The sequence below is a fragment of the Hordeum vulgare genome, chromosome 4H (assembly GCF_904849725.1).
Source record: "Hordeum vulgare subsp. vulgare chromosome 4H, MorexV3_pseudomolecules_assembly, whole genome shotgun sequence".
NCBI classification, from domain to species: Eukaryota; Viridiplantae; Streptophyta; class Magnoliopsida; order Poales; family Poaceae; genus Hordeum; species Hordeum vulgare.
In genome coordinates this window covers 538660223-538680076 of record NC_058521.1, presented here as the reverse complement: position 1 = coordinate 538680076, position 19854 = coordinate 538660223, and the positions used below count along the sequence as shown (strand labels likewise).

Sequence of the window (19854 nt, the reverse complement as noted above, 5' to 3'; positions counted from 1 at the left end):
AGAGAAGGATAGAGCGGGGTGCGGGCTCGATCACGCAACATGCATGGCGAGGCAGCCAATTGTGCACGAGATCGGTCAGCCGATATGCAATGCTTCTTCTATCATAAAATGGAAAATTTTGTTTTTGCCACTCTAGCTTTTGACAATTTTCCTTATGCTACTCTACATTTTGATATTTCACTTTTGCTAGTCTTAGCTTTTGACAATTATCACAATTGCCATTATGTGGCGTAAACAAAAAAATTAGAGTGGCAATTGTGATAATTTTTCAAAACTAAGAGTTGCAAAAGCCAAACAAAATCATTTTGCTTTCGCCACAGGATGGTAATTGTGATAATTGTTAAAATCTAAGAGTTGGAAAAGTGAAATGTCAAAATCTAGAGTGGCATGAGAAAAATTGGCCAAAACTAGAATGGCAAAAACAAAATTTTCCCATCATAAAAAGGCAGAAAGGGAATCCCATTTTTTAGCCTCATCTTTTGTTGGTGCAACTAGACGGAAAACCTTAGCGCTAATGACGCCGAAAAGCAGTTGATGGTATGAGGATATCCACGAGTTGGCGTCACCAGACTGCGAAAGTAAGCCGGGATTGGCTAGCTGATTAATCAACAACCCAGGCCATGCTATGCTTTTGAGTCGGCTTATAATCAAGAGCACAGGCCATGCTTTGCTTTCGAATCGGCGTCAGGTAAAGGAAGGATAGGGATTATTCGGCGGACAAATGTAAAGAAATAAAGAAAAGTGAAAGATGGGGGATCATGCTTCGTGGGCCGCTGGAAGGCGATGTGCGGATGGGTCACCTGCCGTTGATTCCGCAGCCGGCACGGCCGGTTTGACAAACTCGGAGCTGGGTTCGCTCGCTCTCTGCAGGGGGGTTTGGGTCTGAAGTTGTACCCAACACCACCACACGTCCACTTATAAACTCCCTCAAAACTTGTGTTTCTTCTCACCCGTCATGGCGGGACTCGTCTGCTCACGACTTACATTTGATTGTAGTGTTCAGCTAAAAAAAGAAATGATTGTAGTGCTTGACGGTGGATTCTGTTAACTTGAGCTTAAACATGCATCGACGGTGTGGCGATTGGCGAATGCTTACGCTTTCCTCACATGAGCAGTGTCGCCAAACTGAAGTGGATATGTAACATACTAGCTAGTAGAACGTGTATGAAACAATCTCCATCTTTCGGCCACACGGGCCGCAATCCCAGTCGGTAAACGGGGAAAAACAAAGTGACAGCAGGCGCCCGTGCGCAAATCGTTCACGTTTAACGGACAAAATGACAGCGAACAAGACACACACACACACACACAGACACAAGCAAATACGTACTCTCTACTGATCTGCTTCTTCTTTCCTCCTTGGCCGTGTGCAGTGTGTACGCTACAGCACAAGTCGGCAGACGCTTTCTCCCGCGGCCTCGCCGCTGCACCGCCCGGCCGGTATCCCTTCTTCGTCGTGGCGCCACCCAGTCACAGCCAGGCGCGTGTCCTGGTGGTTACACAATACACTAGTGCGCATATAAAAGGGCCCTGCGCCCTGCGCTGGTGTAGCGGACTGCAGGCTCCAAGAAACGCGAGGATCGATCCAGGGGTCTAGCTAAGCGTTAACAAGTTGTCGTTGCTCTCGATGCAGTAGCTTTTCGTCCAGGAGAAGCAAGCAAGCTCTAGCTTCTTGGAGCCGGCCGGCCAGACGGCCAGTCGAGGTTATCTCAGCTCAGGTATGGCCTCCATCGTCACTTCTCCTTCCACCGAACTTGCTCTTGATCAATTGTACGTCTAGCTAGCTCCGTGATCCCCCTTTGCCCCCTTCTGATTTGAGCGGCATCCATCCTTGTGGTGCCTTTTCTTGGGTGTTTTGAAACATGATAGCCCGATTGGTGCTTTCTACTTATGTACTAGGAATACTTACTCAAGCATATGTAAGCAGCAGGGCCAGGGTAGCCAAAGGCATGTCCAATTGTTGTGTGTGTTTTCTTCTTCCATCCATGGAGCATACCTCAGCTAGGAACCAAAATAGCAGGATGTGTTGGTAGTTAAGAGCAGTGTTTCCTTCACATGAACCGCCCATTTGCAGTATTACAGGTGAAGCTGATGTTAGTTAGTCAGGAGTTATAGCTAAGCAAAAAGAGTTTATAGCTAAGCAAGTCAGTTACTCTAGCTCGTGAAGCATGCATACTTGTTAGGACGGTGTTAGGTGCCTCCGTTTTACCCACCGAATTGGGTGGATGACAAACGGAACTGTCCTTGGACTATGCATGTAATCGTGGCCCTGTCAGATGTTGACACTTGCTTGAATCGGTTGATCGGTCGGTGTCACACGCGGGCATAACAACAGTGACCAAAGTGTTCCGGTCCGTCTTCTTCTCTTCACACAAACACAAAAAAAAAAAAATCAATTGTTTCCTTATTTCCGTGTGGCGTCGTGTACTGTTGTAGGAATTTTTTTTTAATAGTAGGACTAGTGTTGTTGGTGACGATCCATCTGGAAGCATCATGGAGCTCAAATAATTCTGCGGGCCCGCGTATGCATGCCATGTTTGCTGGAAAATAATAGGAAAATAATGGTAAAGGTAAATTCTTCAAAAATACTGTACATTACAACTTTTAGCAGACAGATGATTTGCTGTGAAAACTCGCACTGTTCATGTTCTATGGTGGTAACTGGGTATTGCCATAGTGGTACCACGGCATTCGGTTCGACGACGAGCGAATGTGCATGGACCTTCTGGTAATACTTGAACCTGCTCTCCTTTTTTCTTTTGTAAATGTTTCTGAAACTATTACATTTTCGTTCTTTGCAATGAAAAAAGGTTTATGCCTGGCTAGAAAAAAAGTCGCACTGTTCCCTTGGAAAGAATTGGTATGGTCTCGACACATAAATTGCCACGAAAAACATTCATTCTGCCATGGCCACCTAGCGAACGTCCGCTAAATAACATTACCGAATTTCATTGTTTGCATGCATGGGCATTCTGACATCTGTGTTTGCATCATCGCAGGCAGGAGAAAGAAATGTTGCGCGAGAGATGGCAGGGATGCGTTTTCATTATCGTCCTCATCCTCTCGGAAGCGTCAGGTACGTGACTAGACCTGTGCTCCGGTTTCAGCACACTGTTCTTGCCTTCCTCTCTGTCGCCAAGATTCGTTACTTAACTGGACATACATCCCCGTACCTAGAGCATCTCAGAAAGAACGCAAGCAAGAAAGGATGTAACAAAAACATGACACGACAATGACGTGTTTCTCTAAAGACGTGACCCACTGCACATAGAGTTGTATTTTCCATTTTGTTGAAAGCGTGCAGCAGCGCAAAGGGACTTTTTAAGCTGCGACGCGAATGCGATGCTTGTGCGCTCCCTTTCCAGCAGAGTCTTATCCTGAGTTGAGTCATGAGCAAAAAAAGCGAAAGCAGACGTAACACGCGTACATGCTAGCTCATCGGTCGTGGCCTCGTGTCCAAGAAACCGAGTCATGCGCCTACCTAATGATTTAAAACCTTAAATTTACAGACAACGGATGGAATCAACCCTCGAGTCAAAATTTTGGTTGATTGCATCCTGAACTATGCAATCTCGGTTTAAGTCGAACCAAACATGTTTTAGGTAAAAAAACCCTCAAATTTTTTCATGCGGCATCGCACAGAGCAGCTGATCAGTGGGCTTCCGGGCCGCGTCGCATGCGTTTTATTGTTTCGGTTGTTTCCGCTGTCGTGCGGTAGCTCCAAAACAATTTGACCTTGACCTTGCACGGAATCGAACCACCGTTCTCTTGTTACAAACCACACATTGTAACCAGATAAGTTACCAAACGTCTGATTAATTAGCAGCATCAAATATTTAAAAACCAACTCGCGGGGCAGCTCTGAATTATTTCGAAATTGTGGATGCATCTAAAGAGTGTTTTGTGAAACGCGAACACTTTTTTAATTTGAGAATGGTTTTCTAAAAAATTGAAATATTTTAGAAAAACATGAAATTTTTCAAAATCATGAACAAATTTTCTATAAAACGGGAACATTTTATGAAATTCCGAAACAAAACTGGGCAAATGCTAATATTTTTAAACTCCTGAGTAAAATTTGATAAAATATATTTTTAAACCTGGTCGCTTTACTGTAGTGAATTTTAATCACTTAACGTAGTGAACTAGAATAAGTTACTGCAGCGACATTTTTTGTTTGAAAAATGGAAAAAGTGTGCTTTTTTGAAGTGTACATTTTGGAAATGTGCAAACATTTTCTGAATTTCTGAACAAATTTTAAAAAAGTGAAAAAAGTTCATAATTCTTTTTAAAAGATCATCAATTTATAAAAAATAAGTATGTGTTGAACAATTTTTGAATATGCATTGAACAATTTTTTTAAACTACTCGTGATTTGTTTCTCACAATTTCGTCAGGTTTTTTCAAAATTCATTAATCTTTTCAGATGCATGAACTGTTTGCAAAATTCGTGAACATTTTTTTATTTCCATGAACTATTTCAAATTTCTGATAATAGATTTTTGTTTTGAGAAAAGGTTGTTGTGCTGGAAGTAATCAGCGAACTAGACGGGCCTAAACTTTTCGCCGCGCGCGCAGCGCAACCGATCTCGGCCAATTGTCTAAAAAAACCAATCCTGATTTGACAAACAATCTCAGGGTTCGATTTAGACCGGGATTGCATAGTTCAGGGTGAAGTCGACAGTGATTTCGATTTTGGGGTTCATTTTAACAAACCTCTAGGAGTTCAGGGTTTAGAATGAACTTTTTCCAATAAACTTTCATCATCTTACATTCTTGATCATTGCTTGTCTTTAACACATACAAAAGCCGTATCACTCACAGTTATCCAAATTATATTTGCCACTCAAGAACAGATCAGACTGTCCCCTAAGCTCCAATGAATGATGTGGCCAAACAAGAAAAGAAAAATCTTTACTACACACCGACGATCACTGACAACTGAACTGAACTTCACCTTCATGCCATGATGGACAGGCAATTCTCTGGGGGACAACACGATCCTCCTCTCGGAGACGGAGAGTTCTCCGTCGGACCTCGCAAAAATCATCGTCCGGTCTAAGCAGACCAAGCAGGCGCACGTGTGCAATGGAGCAGACCACCGGCTACTGCGATCGCTCGCCCACACCGGAGCGGAGGTCATGGTGACCATCCCAAACTCGCGGCTGCAGCACATGGCCGAGTTCCGGGAGGAGGCCCTGCTCTGGGTCGCCACCAACGTGGCGCCGTTCCTCCCGGCGACCATGATCACGCACGTCCTGGCGGGAGACGACGTCCTGTCCGGCTCCAGCTCTCCCGGCGACGCCGCCTACTCGCTGGTCCCCGCCATGCTGAACCTCCACGCCGCGCTCGTCGCCGCCCGCCTCGACGGCCGCGTCAGGGTGTCCACCGCGCTGTCGTCGGTCCCGCTCGCCCCGTCGTGGTCCGCCGGCGTCGCCGGGCTCGTCCTGCGGTTCCTGAGCGAGACCGGCTCGCCGCTCTTCCTCAAGCAGGCTCGCGCGTGGGATGCCGCGGACGACGCGTACGCCGCGATGCGGGCGCTGGGCTTCTCGGGCATCCCGCTGACCGCGGCGGAGTCGGAGGAGCTCGGTGGCGCGGTGGTGTACCGCAGCTACTGGTTGCATGGCCGTCGGCCGGCTCACGGTGGGGGCGGTGGGAGGCGGTCGCTGGCGACGGGGACGTTCTGCGTTGCGCTGCAGAACGCGGACCCGACGGCGTTGCAGGCGGGCCTGAGCTGGGCGTGCGGGCAGGGCCAGGCCGACTGCTCCGCGATACAGCCCGGGGGAGCTTGCTACAAGCAGAACAACGTGGCGGCGCTGGCCTCCTACGCCTACAACGACTACTACCAGAAGAGCGCCAGCACCGGCGCCACCTGCTCCTTCAACGGCACCGCCACGACCACCGCCACTGATCCCAGTAAGCAGCAGCAGTTCGGCTTTGGCACTTCTTCTTCTTCTTCCCCTGTACCACCACCATGGATCGATCGATATGTGTTATCTGATTCTTTCATGTCGATCGACCACTCGTTGCAGGCTCGGGATCGTGCGTCTTCGCAGGAAGGTGAGCGCCATTTTCTCGCGACACCTGAACTAGTCAGTCACCACATTTGTGCTCCGAGATCATTTCACAAATCTACTTCATGCTTGCAGCACCATGGCAGGAGGGTCCAACTCGAGCGTGCCGAGCGCCAGCCCTCCGACGAGCCCCGCCCCTCCGTCGGGTGGCCTCACTCCTCCGGTCGGCTCGAGCCCTCCGTCCGACTTCGGGTCCCCTCCCACCGCATTCGGCCCTCCCGCGGGCGGCTTCGGCCCGCCGTCTGGGTTTGGCCCGCCGTCGGCGTTCGGCCCGCCGGGGAGCTTCAACGGGAGCGGGACCTTCGGGCCGAGCGGCACCCTCGAGCCTTACGGCATCGGGTGTCGCCACGTCGCCTCTTTGGCTGCCTCCGCCCTTGTGCCCGCCGTTCTTCTTGCCGTTCTCGTCGCGTCGCCCGGTCTGATGTAAATTATGTGAGTGTGAATTTGGATTAGCTATAGAGAGCTCAGGCCGTCGTCAGCTATAGAGAGATGACGCCCGTTCTTGTCGCGTCCTCCGACAACTCCGTAGTAACATGTACTAGTAGCAGCGTTGTAAAATACAGTACAATCACAACAATATTGTAATACGATATACAGTGGGCATACTGATGAAGTTGTGTTAGGCACCGGATCTGAATGTAGCATTTCTATCACGGGTTCATCTCAAATACACTTTGGAATACAGAGAAAAGGAAGAGAAATAAAAAAGAAAGCCGCCTTGCCGTGCCGTTGCCTGATCCTCCCGGATGCTCAGCAAGCCGCGCGCGGTGGCCTAAGTAGCATTCCACCATTCCGGGCCCACGAACCTGCGGTTCGGCTGCTTGATCCGAGCTGGCCCGCTGATGACGCGCTTGCTAAAAAGCATGGACACGGCAGAAATTGCCGAATCCCCGTACTGATACCGTCGGACACGGGGATACGCTCGGACACGCGGGGATACGGGCCATATTTCCTGAATTATGAATTAAAAAAAAAGAAAAGAGAGGACACGGCTGGGACACGTAGGGGACACGCCAAGGGCTCGATTAATCCACCGGTCGGAGCAGCACCCTCCTCCGACTTCAGGTAGCGTGGATCTGGAGCACCCTCCCGCCACCGTGCTGCTGCTGTTGTTGTGCCTCTGCCGCCGCCGCCGCTGCTGCGCTTCGCTGCCGCAGTTGCTGTTGTGCCTCTGCTGCTGTGCTGCGTTGCTGCCGTTGCTGCAACGGCAAGAGGAGCACGCTAGGAGGAGGGGGGTGGCGAGAGGTGCTGCGGGGGAGTTGAGAGATCCATCGCTGGGAGGAGGGGCAATGGCAAGAGAGTGGCGGCTTGGTCAAAGCATTAGGGCAGAGAGAGATAGGGCTTGAGTTTTGATGGTGCAGATTGATCCGTGGCATGCACTAGCTGGGCCGGCCCAACTACTAATATCCTCTCTGGGCTTATGTTAAGAGAGTTACTGTTGACTGGGGCGATCTCTTGTTATTTTTTTCCTTTTTACCTCTATATTACATGGCATTATTTATTTATTTATCTATATACTTGACGTGTCTCCGATGGGCTGTTTTTGGAAAATGCCATATCCCGTGCCCCTCTATGCGTGTCGCCGTGTCCGTGTCCCCGCATCCGTGCTTTTTGTGCCCCTCATTGGTGGTAAAGAGAAAGAGTGAGATTGAAAGTGAAAAGGATGTTTCCATTGATGTTGTATTCAGGTATATATATATGGCTTGAAGAGATGCTTACAATGTTGGTTACATTAACTCGGGTCGCTTCAGAAAGACACGACGACGGTTTGAAAAGATATGATGACGGTTCCCTATCTACTACGTGACAACACTAGGATTCTAAAGACTTGTTAGAATATACTAAGGAATATGATAATTGCCTATTTAGCCTAATTTTGACGCTAATTAATTCCTAACACTCTCCCGTGGACAGCGCTGTTATTAATCTTCATTGTCTTAAGATTCTTCATATATCCTGAGTATGGAAAGTCTTGATTTTTCTTGATCCTTGATCTTACAACTTTGAGAATATTTAATTTTGTACTATTTATATCCCTGTAAGAAAATATAAGAGAATCAATAGAAAATTCGTATATCGTTAGTATATTTAATCACTTATTCAAAACTACATGAGAAATTCGTTGGAAAACTCAAAAGTTATTCTAGGAAATTTCTCCCCCTGAATTTTGCAAATTTCGTAGTCGTCTCATTCCAATGCCATGAATGCATTTTTGAAAAGCTGCCGCTGGCAAAGATTTAGTGAACTAGTCTACAAGATTGTCACAAGATTTTATTTGCAAAATATTAATTTTTCCATCTTTCTGTAACTGGTGAGGGAAAAATAGTTTTGGGGAGATATGTTTTGTGATATTACTTTTAATATATCCCGTATGCATTTGGGCAACACATGCAGAATTATCTTCATATATAATAGTAGGTGATTCTAATGAACCGATACCACATGATGTATGAATATGATTTATCATTCTGCGGAGCCATACACATTCTTGTGAAGCTTCAAATAATGCAATTATTTCAGAATGATTAGTGGAAGTTGCTACCAATGACTGTTTTGTTGACTTCCATGAAATAGCAGTTCCATCATATAAAAATACAAACCCTGTTTGTGACCTGGCATTATGGGGGTTAGAAAGATATCCAGCGTCAGTAATAACCAATCAGGGTCATGTCTTGATTTTTCCGATAGAATAAACCAAGATCTTTAGTACCTTGTAAATATCTGAAGATATTCTTTACTCCCGTCCAATGACGTTTCGTTGGAGCTGCACTATGTCGAGCCAGTAAATTTACTGCAAATGCAATATCTGGTCTAGTACAATTTGCAAGGTACATTAGTGCTCCTATGGCACTCAGATATGGGAACTCGGGTCCCAATACCTCCTCGTTATCATCCATAGGTCTAAAAGGATCCTTATTCATATCAAGGGATCGGACGACCATAGGTGTTTTGGACGGATATGATTTATCCATGTTGAATTTTTCCAAATTTTTCTGAATATAAGCAGGTTGATAAACGAGTATTCCTCAGGGAAAGTGCTCAAGTTGTAAACCTAAGCATAATTTGGTTTTCCCCAAGTCATTCATCTCAAACTCCGTCATTAAATGATTGCGTGCTATAGATATATCAGTTGCGTTGCCGATGATGTTTAGATCATCAACATATACCGAGATGATGCAAAATCCGTTTGAGGATTTCTTTATAAATACGCATGGGCAATCATTGTTATTAGAGCATCCTTTACTGAGAAGGAACTCACTAAGTCGGTTATACCACATTTTTCCCGACTGCTTCAAGCCATAGAATGACTTTTGTAGTTTTACACAATACATGTTGTGATTTATATTAGTATTCAGAATTTTAAGTCCATCAGGGATTTTCATAGAAATTTCCGCATCAAGTGACCCATATAGATAAACGGTCACCACATCCATTAACTGCATTGATAGATTCATTTGTACTGCCAAAGATATTAAGTATCGAAATGTAATTCCATTCATTACATGAGAATATGTATCGTCGTAGTCGATACTGGGTCTCTGCGTAAACCCTTGAGCTACTAGTCTCGCTTTATATCTCACCACCTCATTGTTTTCGTTCCTTTTTCGAACAAACACCCATTTAGCTCCCACAGGGAAGACTTTATGAGGAGTAGGCATTATTTTAGAAAATACCTCTCTTTTGTTAAGCGAGTGTAATCCTGCCTCCATTGCTTCCTTCCATTTAGGCCAATCCGAGCGCTTGAGGCACTCTTCCATAGATTTTGGCTCTGGATCCAGTTGAAGGGTTTCAACAATTTTTGAGGAGAAATCCGTGTCGATAACTATAGTCCTTCTACTATATGTTTCTCCTGAATCAATATAATTTATGGATATTTCATTAATTTCTTGAGGCACCGTGTGATTTCCCATAACAACGGAGTCTGATTGTTTCGATATCCCAACATTATAATTTGTGTGCACATTTATGTTGGGTTCTAGATGTTGAACATCTATTTGGTGTCCATCAACTTGAAGTTGGTTTGCATTTACTATCAAAGATTTTGATTTTCTATATTTTTGTGGAGGCTTTAGAGAAGCCTTTTCCCCTGTGACCACATTTCCCCCCCTTTTATTTGTAATTGAGAGTTGAGTAGTTTTATTTGGTACCTCTACTCGTTCTGGTGCATTAACTGCGGGGATATAAGATTTAGTGACACCTTTGTGATCAGTAAATGCGTCTGGCAGGTTATTTGCAAAGTGTTGCAAATCTATAATTTTCTAAACTTCAGATTCAGATTCTTTTGTACGTGGATCTAAGGACTGAATGTTTGTAACATTCCAATCTATCTCCTGGCATTCTTTGTGGTTTGTTTCTCCCCCTAATGCCGGGAAATGGTCCTCATCAAAAATTGAGTCAGCGTACCGGGCTGTAAATAGGTCCCCTGTTAGGGGTTCTAAATATTTTATAATCGACGAAGAATTATATCCCACATAGATTCCTAGTTTTCTATGGGGGCCCATAGATGTACGTTGTGGTGGTGATATCGGTACGTATACAGCGCAACCGAATTTCCGTAGATGAGAAATACTTGGCTGTTTGCCACGTACTATTTGAAACAGGGAAGTTTCATGATATGCAGTTGGTCTGACTTGCATCAGATCTACGGCGTGTAAAATTGCATGTCCCCAACAAGAGGTTGGTAAATTGCAATTCTGTAATAACGGTCTAGCAATTAATTTTACTATTTTGATTAAAGATTCAACCATTCCATTTTGAGTGTGAACATAGGGTACTGAATGTTCTAGATGGATTCCTAAAGCCATACAATAATCAGCAGCATTATCCATTCTTATTGTTTTTATCCTATGCTCAGGATGTTTCGCCCTCAAGTTGATAATTTGAGCAATTAATTTGGCAAATGCATGGTTACGCGTGGATAATAGACACACATGTGACCATCTAGTAGATGCATCGATTAGCACCATGAAGTACCTAAATGGTCCGGATAGAGGTTGTATTGGACCACATATATCTTCATGAATTATTTCAAGAAAATTAAGTGACTCATTTTTAACTTTAAGATAAGATGGCTTAATAATTAATTTCCCAGTAGCACACGCGGTGCATACAAAATCTGATGATTTGGGAAATCTTTTAATTGGTAAATTATGACCAACATGATTACTTATAATTTTTCTCATCATACCTATTCTAGGATGACCAAGGCGATCATGCCAAGTCTTGAATTTATCAAGATTTTGAAAAGTTATTTTGTATGCAACATAAGGTATGGGTTTTATGTATGTAAAGTATAATCCGGATGAAAATGAAGGGAATTTTTCAAGAGTTTGTTCCGCATATCCGTTGCTTTTTGTTAAAAGAAAAAATTCTTTGTTATCCACCTCTATTGTTTTTAGATGGAAATTGTTTGATCGGATATCTTTGAAAGTTATAAGGGTACGTGTAGATTCAGGATACAAGAGTGCGTTCTGAATTACGATATTAGTACCCATAGGGAGTGTGAATGTGGCTCTTCCTGAACCAATAATTGCTTTGTTACTTCCTTTTATGGTCATAACATTTTCCTTTATCTTAGTAAGAGTTTGGAAATATTTTGCTTCCCTTAGAATCGTGTTAGTGGTAGCACTATCCACTAAACATAACTCTTCTTCCATCAGATTGTTCCCGTTAAAATTCTATAGATAGAAAGAGAATATTTTAGAATAAATTTACTTCTTATTCATATATTCATAAAATTACATACATAATATATATATATATATATATATATATATATATATATATATATATATATATATATATATATTACAATCTTAAATATAAATTTATTACAACATTATGTCTGATTCACATAATATAATATACATAGTCTAAAAGACTTTATTCTACTTATTGTTATACAATATATAACATCGTGTAGTATTAAATAGCTAAGTGACATCATCTTGTTTATGGAGATCAACTGAGGTCTCCAAAAACATCTCGGGTGTAATCTACAAGCATGTCTTCATCAAGGATGATATCGTCCTTTGGCTTGTATACTTGAATAACGCTTTGAGAAGGACCAGCTTGAGGGTTATCTTGAATAGCATTGAAGTGAGCTTCAGCTTTATTTCCTTGAAATTGTTTGCCTTTTCCGCCATACTTCATGTATAGATCCACAAGGTGCTTGGGAATTCGGCATTGATTAGTACGATGATTCATGCATCCACACCTTTGACAAGTTTGAGAATTATCATTTTGATCATTTTTTTTGAAATGACCTTTCCCCTTAGTCTGACCATTGGTCTTGTGACCATTGTTCTTTTTCCCATTTTCCTTGAATATCTAGAAGTTTCGTTTACGGTTTCCAAATTTACTAATAAAATGAGCATTAGCATGTGCTTCAGGGATAGGCATGGCACCCGTTGGGCGAGCATTGTGATTCTTCATGAGAAGTTCATCATTCTTCTCGGCCTGAAGTAATGTGTATATGAGCTCAAAATACTTTGTGTATTTATGTTGACGATACTGCTCTTGCAATATCCTCATCGAGGGATGGAAAGTGCATAAGGTTTTCTCTATTAAGTCCGCATATGAAACTTGTTGATTACGAAATCTCAGTTTGGAGTTAATTTTATGCACGACAGAATTATATGGAGGCAGAAACCTCTGAGTAATAGGCAAACTGTAATATACAGTAGAGATGCCATTACTGTTGATTGCATAAATATAATTCAAAATAATCTCATATTTTATTTGGCATTTATCTCATATTGAAAAGAGAATTTTTCAAGAAAAATTATATTTCAAATGCAAAAGTAAAACTGTTGTACCAAATAACATGTTATAATATACTAAAACAAATTTATTAACAACATGTCATTTTACAAATTTGAAATTCTAATAGACATAAGGTCTAGAACATGTATTTACAACATATATAAGCTGACTAAAGGACCAACCGAGTCCTAAACATAATTTATAGCACACTTTAGTATTGCTAACGGGATAGATTTCTAGCTAGGACATACAAATTAAAAATACGTCTAATTACTAGACTAGTAGTACATCACAATTAGATTAGAGTGGTCGGTTTTGTCTTTTTGTGGCCCATGCATCGTGGCCCATGGCTAGAACCGCTGAAGCAGCTTGTCAAAAAGGGGATCGAGTGGATAAGGGATGAACCCACACCACACATCAGTTTCAGAATACTCCAAGCTCTGCTCCATGCCAGCGCTTAGGGCCGGCTGCTCCTTCAGCGGTGGAGCGGCTCCTCCGCAGAGGAGGACGGGAGGGCAACCTCGTGGAGGCGGAGATCCGCGATACCGCTGGTGAGGCCGAGGGCCACGGGCGACCAGGTGCCGACGCGGATTCGAGCGGGGCGGACAACCATGGCGGATGCAAGGCGACAGAGTAGCACACGGTCTTTCGACGAGGGCGTCGGGAGTGCGGATGGTGGTGCTACTTCCAGATGCTCCTTCTCCTCGACATATGGTGCTGGGTGGTTGAGATCAGGGAGCATCGGGACAACAACCGTCGGCGCGGCGGCCTCGATCTCCTCTGTCTTCACCTTTGGCAGGAGGTTGATGACGAGCCGGGGCTTGAGTGCGTCCAGAGGGACTGCAGCAGGCGTCCAGGTGAACTCCGGCAATGGGTCGCAGCCCGGCGGGTTGAAGTGCTCCGGGTCCTCGTCAGATGGCGTCGGGGACGGGAGGCTCGACCCGTTCCCGTAGGCTGGGCAAGAGTACATGAGCGGAGGCAGAGGCGGTGTCGCGAGTTCCTCGTCGGTGAAGGAGCGATCTGGGTCATCAACGAGCCATCCGGCGCTTGGTCCGACAATAATCCATTCCATAGGCGCATACAACGGCGGAGAAGGCAACACTTGGGCGACATCCATGGTGATGTTGGAGGCAGATGCCTCATCCTCGTGCTCGATCCCGACCCCTGGAGCGACATTCGGCACTGCAACAAGCTATTCGTCGACATTGTTTGGTGCGACAGCAGCCTCTTTGGGCATGACCAGGACCTCTTCTCTGGGCGCATCCGTCCTGGTACTCGGCCCTGGCGCTCTAGGGGGATTGCTTCGGTGCACCGAATGATGACAACTGTGGAGGCACTGGCGATGAGTATGGCGGCGAAGGAGGCCACCACCAGGACCGTAGCGACGAAGAGGAGCATGGTATGGTGCACCTCGGCAGCGGAGGCCGCCATTCCTATTCAGGTTACGCTGATGCCGATGTCCAAAGTTCCAACGACGAATAGCGGCCAGACCAGAAGTACGACGAGGAAGACGGAAACGGGGATGCTCCCTGGCCACGAACCTAGCGAAGGCAAAAGCAAGGTGTGATAGCGAATCCATCTTTTCTCACCTTTCTTCTCTCCTATAGCCTATTATCTCTGTAAGAGCGATGCGTGCCTGATAACGTAAAGAGAAAGAGTGAGATTGAAAGTGAAAAGGATGTTTCCATTAATGTTGTATTCACGTATATATATGGCCTGAACAGATGCTTACAATGTCGGTTACATTAACTCGTGTCATTTCAGAAAGACACGCCGACGGTTTGAAAAGATATGATGACGGTTCCCTATCTACTGCGTCTGGACAACGCTAGGATTCTAACGACTTATTAGAATATACTAAGGAATATGCTAATTGCCTATTTAGCCTTATTTTGATGCTAATTAATTCCTAACAGGTGGAAAATGGTTCTTCCTCTGCCATGTCATCCCCACGTGTTGACTTGGCGAGATTGCTATGCGCTGGGGCCGCCTCTGAGAATGGTTCGCCGACATCCCCTACTCCTTGAAAGCACGCTTGACCCGAAGCTGCTACTGTCGGATACCTGCCCTTGAGAGAGAGAGAACATCTTCCGAAGCATCGAGTGATGTCCCACAAGTGTATGGGATCGCATCAGTTTTCGAGGGTAGAGTATTCAACCCAAATTTGTTGATTCGCCAAGACGGAAAGAGAAAGAATATTCTCAAGTATTAGCAGATGAATGCGTCAGATTCAACCACACCTGAAAGATTAGTGTCTACAAGCAAAGTATCAGTAGCAAAGTAGTATGATAGCAACGGTGCCAGAAACGATCTGTTGACGACAGACTATTCCTAACTGTTGTATCAATGGCGCCAACACGTTGACGGGGGATTATTCTTGAGAAGAATGCTTCCCCGGCTACGGCTCCATCAAAGTCTTGCAACAAGTAGCAGCGAAGTGGCAAGGAACAACAGTAGCAGCAGTAGCAAAGTAACAGCAGTAGCAACAGTAGCAACAAAGTGGCCCAATCCCTTTTGTAGCAAGGGACAAGCCTAGACAAAGTAACGTAGCGAGGACCAGTAGTAAAAGACTCGTAGGCAGTGGATCGGTGATGGATGAGTGTGACGGATGTGATTCATTATGTAACAGCTATAACACGGAGAGATATGTAACTAGCTCCCGTTCATCAATCTAATGTAGGCATGTATTCCGTATGTAGTCATACGTGCTTAGGGAAAAGAACTTGCATGACATCTATTGTCCATCCCTCCAGTGGCAGCGGGGTCCTAATGGAAACTACGGGATATTAAGGTTCTCCTTTTAATAAACAACCGGACCAACACATTAACACGCGATGAATACATGAACTCCTCATACTATGGTCATCTCCGGGAGTTGTTCCGGCTATTGTCACTCCGGGGTTGCCGGGTCATAACACATAGTAGGTGACTACAACTTGCAAGATAGGATCTAAAACACACATATATTGGCGACAACATAATAGGTTCAGATCTGAAATCATGGCACTTGGGCCCTAGTGACAAACATTAAGCATAGCCAAGTAGTAGCAACATCAATCTAGAACATAGTGGATACTAGGGATCAATCCCCGTCAAGAACTAACTTGATTACATGATAGATCTCATCCAACTCATCACCGTCCAGCAAGCCTACGATGAGATTACTCACGAACGATGAAGAGAATCATGGAATTGTTGATGGAGAAAGGTTTATGATGACGATGGCGACGATTTCCCCTCTCCGCAGCCCGAAAGAGACTCCAGATGTACCCTCCAGATGAAGAACAAGATGTGGAGGCGCCTCCATATCGCAAAACGCGATGAAACCTTCTCTCTAATTTTTTTCCAGGCGAAACGGAAGATATAGAGCTGAGTTTGGGGGCGGTGGTGCCACGTGGGCCCCACAAGCCTGCACGGCGCGACCATAGGGGGTGGCCGCGGCCTGTGGGCTTGTGGCCCACTGGCACGCCCCCTCGGGTGGATCTTTGCGCAGGTATTTTTCTTTTATCCCAGAAAAATCTCCGTAAATTTCCAGGACATTCCGAGAACTTTTATTTCTGCACAAAAACAACACCATGGCAATTCTGCTGAAAACAACGTCAGTCCGGGTTAGTTCCATTCAAATCATGCAAATTAGAGTCCAAATCAAGGGCAAAATAGTTCAGAAAAGTAGATACGACGGAGACGTATCAACTCCCCCAAGCTTAAAGCCTTGCTTGTCCTCAAGATATTCAGTTGACAAACTGAAAGAGACAAAAGAAAAACTTTGACGAACTCTGTTTGATCTTGTTGTTGCAACTATGTCTAACTCATATCCAGAGTTTCAACAAGATCACAAGCAAACCACATAAGAAAATGACATCTAGGTCTCACGGTAAACTTATATCAATGGCATAATCAACTAGCGAGCAAATAATAATAAGCCTCAAGTGTCAACACTTCAATCAGAACAACATGAAGCAGTACGAATAGATGGTATCTCGCTAGCTCTTTCTGAGACCGCAAAACATAAATGCAGAGCACCTTCAAAGACCAAGGTCTGACTAAACATTGTAATTCATGACAATGAAGATCCAGTCATAGTCACACTCAACACAGTTAAAAGCAAAGCATAAAAATGACAGAGGTGCTCTCTAATTGGTGCTTTTGTAAGAGGAGGATGACTCAACAGGAACATAAATAGACAGGCCCTTCGCAGAGGGAAGCATTGATTTGCAGAGGTGCCAGAGCTCAAGCTTTGAAAACAGAGATAATAATTTTGGGTGGCATGCTTTCATTGTCAACGCAATGACTAAGAGTTCTCAACATCTTCCACGCTACACATGCTATAGGAGGTTCCCAAACATAAAAGTAAAGTTTTGACTCCCCCACCACCAATCAATCACACTCCACGGCTAGCCGAATCCTCGAGTACCGTCCATACCAACAACAATCTTGGGGGAGTTTTGTTTGCAATTATATTTTCGATTTGAGCATGGAATTGGGAATTCCAATTACCGACCCCTTTCTCGTGAATGATAGTGAATAAACACATATCAATGATAACACGCCTAGCATGGAAGATACCAATAGCCCCCTGTCACCACATGAGCGGTTCGGGCATGCAAAACAGATTATTTCTTGAAGATTTAGAGAGTAGGACATGCAAATTTGCTTGGAACGGCAGGTAGATACCGCACATAGGTAGGTATGGTGGACTCATATGGCACAACTTTGGGTTTATGGGAGTGGATGCACAAGCAGTATTCCCGCTTAGTACAAGTGAAGGCTAGCAAAAGACTGGGAAGCGACCAACTAGAGAGCGACAACAGTCATCAAAATGCATTGAGATTAACTACCATTGAGTGCAAGCATGAGTAGGACATAAATCACCATGAACATGCACATCATAGAGGCTATGTTGATTTTGTTTCAACTACATGCGTGAACATGCGCCAAGTCAAGCCACTTGAAACATTCAAAGGAGGATACCATCCTATCATACTACATCATAGTCATCTGAACATTCATGTTGGCAACCAAGGCAAACCATTATAAGCTCCTAGCTAAGTAAGCATGGCATAATAAACTATGATCTCTAAGTTGTCATTGCAAACATGTCTCTCTCACAACAAAGCTGAATCAGGCATGATGAGCTAGTCATATTTACAAAAACAAAATAGATCGAGTTCATACCAGCTTTTCCAGGCTCAGTCACTTCATCATATATCATCATTATTGCCTTTCACTTGCATGACCGAACGATGTGAACAATAATAAGAGTGCTCGTGCATTGGACTACGCTGGAATCTGCAGGCAAACACAAAGGAGAAGACAAAGTAATATGGCTCTTTGAAAGCTAAACAGGTATGCATGCAAGAGCCACTAAACATTGTAACCATGGTCTTCTACTTTGACCCAAAGAAAAAGAAAACTATTTACACGGGAAAGCTCCCAACAAGCAAAAGAAGAAAAAGGAAATATTTTTGGTTTTTCTCAAACTAGACAGACACACGAAAAGATAACGAGAAAAAGAAAATAAACTAGCATGGATGATACAGTGGCAAAGTGTGAACATCGGCTAACAAAGTGAAAGCATAAGCAAGAATGTAAAGTCGGTGAGAACACGTACTCCCCCAAGCTTAGGCTTTTGGCCTAAGTTGGTCTACTCCCAAGGAGGGAAATAACCATCTCTGGGGTACTCCGGAGTGGACTGAGGATGCCCCTGCTGTGTGAGCTGCTCTGTCTCCCACTGATAAACTGGCGTCTGGTACTCGACTAGCGGCTCGGGCACGGGCACCTATGGTTGGGCTAGGCCCCAATATGCGTAGATGTCCGAGGGCATAATAGTATACCTGCCTGCATGAAGATTGAACAAAGAAGGGGCACGCAAAGTAATAGTCTCACGAGTACCCTGACTAAATATGAGGTTATAAATCATCCTTCTATTTGTATCTCTATCAAGAAAGTCATGGCGAACCATGCTATCGTAATCTAGATATCTCTCGGGAAGAAGAATCTATTCTTCCTCCTCCAGTCTAATAGGTATCTCAAAGTGTCTAGCAAGACGAGTAGCATAGATACCTCCATAGACAACACCCTTAGAACGGTTCAGGTTCAACCCTTGAGCTACTATAGCTCCCAAGCTATAAGTATTATCGTTATAAAGGGCTTCGCGCAAGACCGCAAAATCTGGGGAACTAAGTGACCCAGCTTTCCCACGGCCAATCAAACATTTTCCCACAAATAGTGAGAAGTACCAAAGCACGGGAAAATGTATGCTAGCAGCTCTAGTGCAAGACACTCCTCTCTCCTCTCCTACAACAATTGTACCGATGAAAGCTTCCAAGTCCTGTGGACGAGCTTCATGAATATCCCCAACGTAAGGCAATTTGCAAACATTGCAAAAATCCTAGAGTGACATGCGCTAGGGGATATCATAGAGTTTGAACTCAACCATAGGAGGATTCTTCCTCGGATAGAAGTTAAATCTTTGTACGAAGATATTAGTGAGGAGGAGGTATTGCGGACACTTATCTTCAACGAAGGCGGTAAGGCCTGCGTTCTCCACCAAGTGATAAAAGTCCTCATAAATTCCAACAGCGCGTAAGAACACGTCGCTTAGCCACTCGCATGCTCGAACTTCCGCGACTCGAGGGACCAGATACTTGGGCTTCTTCTCACTCCCATCATCCTTGGGGTCACGGCTTGACGAGCCTCTTAAGAACCTCCTCATCTTGCCTTTTCTATCTCTGAAAATTTCTGAAATTTTTAGTGATTCTAAGGAAAAGTGAATAAGGCTCAACGAAACTTGTAGCAACTACTCCAACAAGTGCCTAGAGACCATATTACACATCAAAACTACTTGGGACCAACTAGAATCAGCATGCAAAGCTCAAGAACATGGTCACCAAGGCAACAAAAATACACGGAGTATAAGGCACTAGAGCAAAAACTAATTGGACAAATGGAGGAGTCACTTACCAAGGAGTAATTTCCCCAAAAAGTTCGGAAAATGGTGATTTGAGCAAAGAGA

At 44.4% G+C, this 19854-nt stretch overlaps 1 protein-coding gene across 1 annotated transcript; it reads left to right on the top strand.

Moving 5' to 3' along the window:
• Positions 1-1366: 1366 nt before the first annotated feature.
• On the top strand, positions 1367-6705 carry LOC123449347 (glucan endo-1,3-beta-glucosidase 3-like). The gene is made up of 5 exons (XM_045126545.1): positions 1367-1718; positions 3000-3076; positions 4978-5916; positions 6033-6060; positions 6150-6705. Exons 2-5 carry the CDS (start codon positions 3013-3015, stop codon positions 6499-6501), a joined length of 1383 nt encoding a protein of 460 aa, XP_044982480.1. The 5' UTR covers positions 1367-1718; positions 3000-3012; the 3' UTR covers positions 6502-6705.
• Positions 6706-19854: the final 13149 nt, after the last annotated feature.

What these genes read in the sequence shown, in the direction of transcription:
- LOC123449347 (XM_045126545.1), top strand. Translation starts at nt 3,013, where the DNA reads ATGTTGCGCGAGAGATGGCAGGGATGCGTTTTCATTATCGTCCTCATC. An exon ending in GACCACCGCCACTGATCCCA is followed by an intron (nt 5,917 to 6,032) that starts GTAAGCAGCAGC and finishes CACTCGTTGCAG; the next exon opens with GCTCGGGATCGTGCGTCTTC. An exon ending in TCGTGCGTCTTCGCAGGAAG is followed by an intron (nt 6,061 to 6,149) that starts GTGAGCGCCATT and finishes TCATGCTTGCAG; the next exon opens with CACCATGGCAGGAGGGTCCA.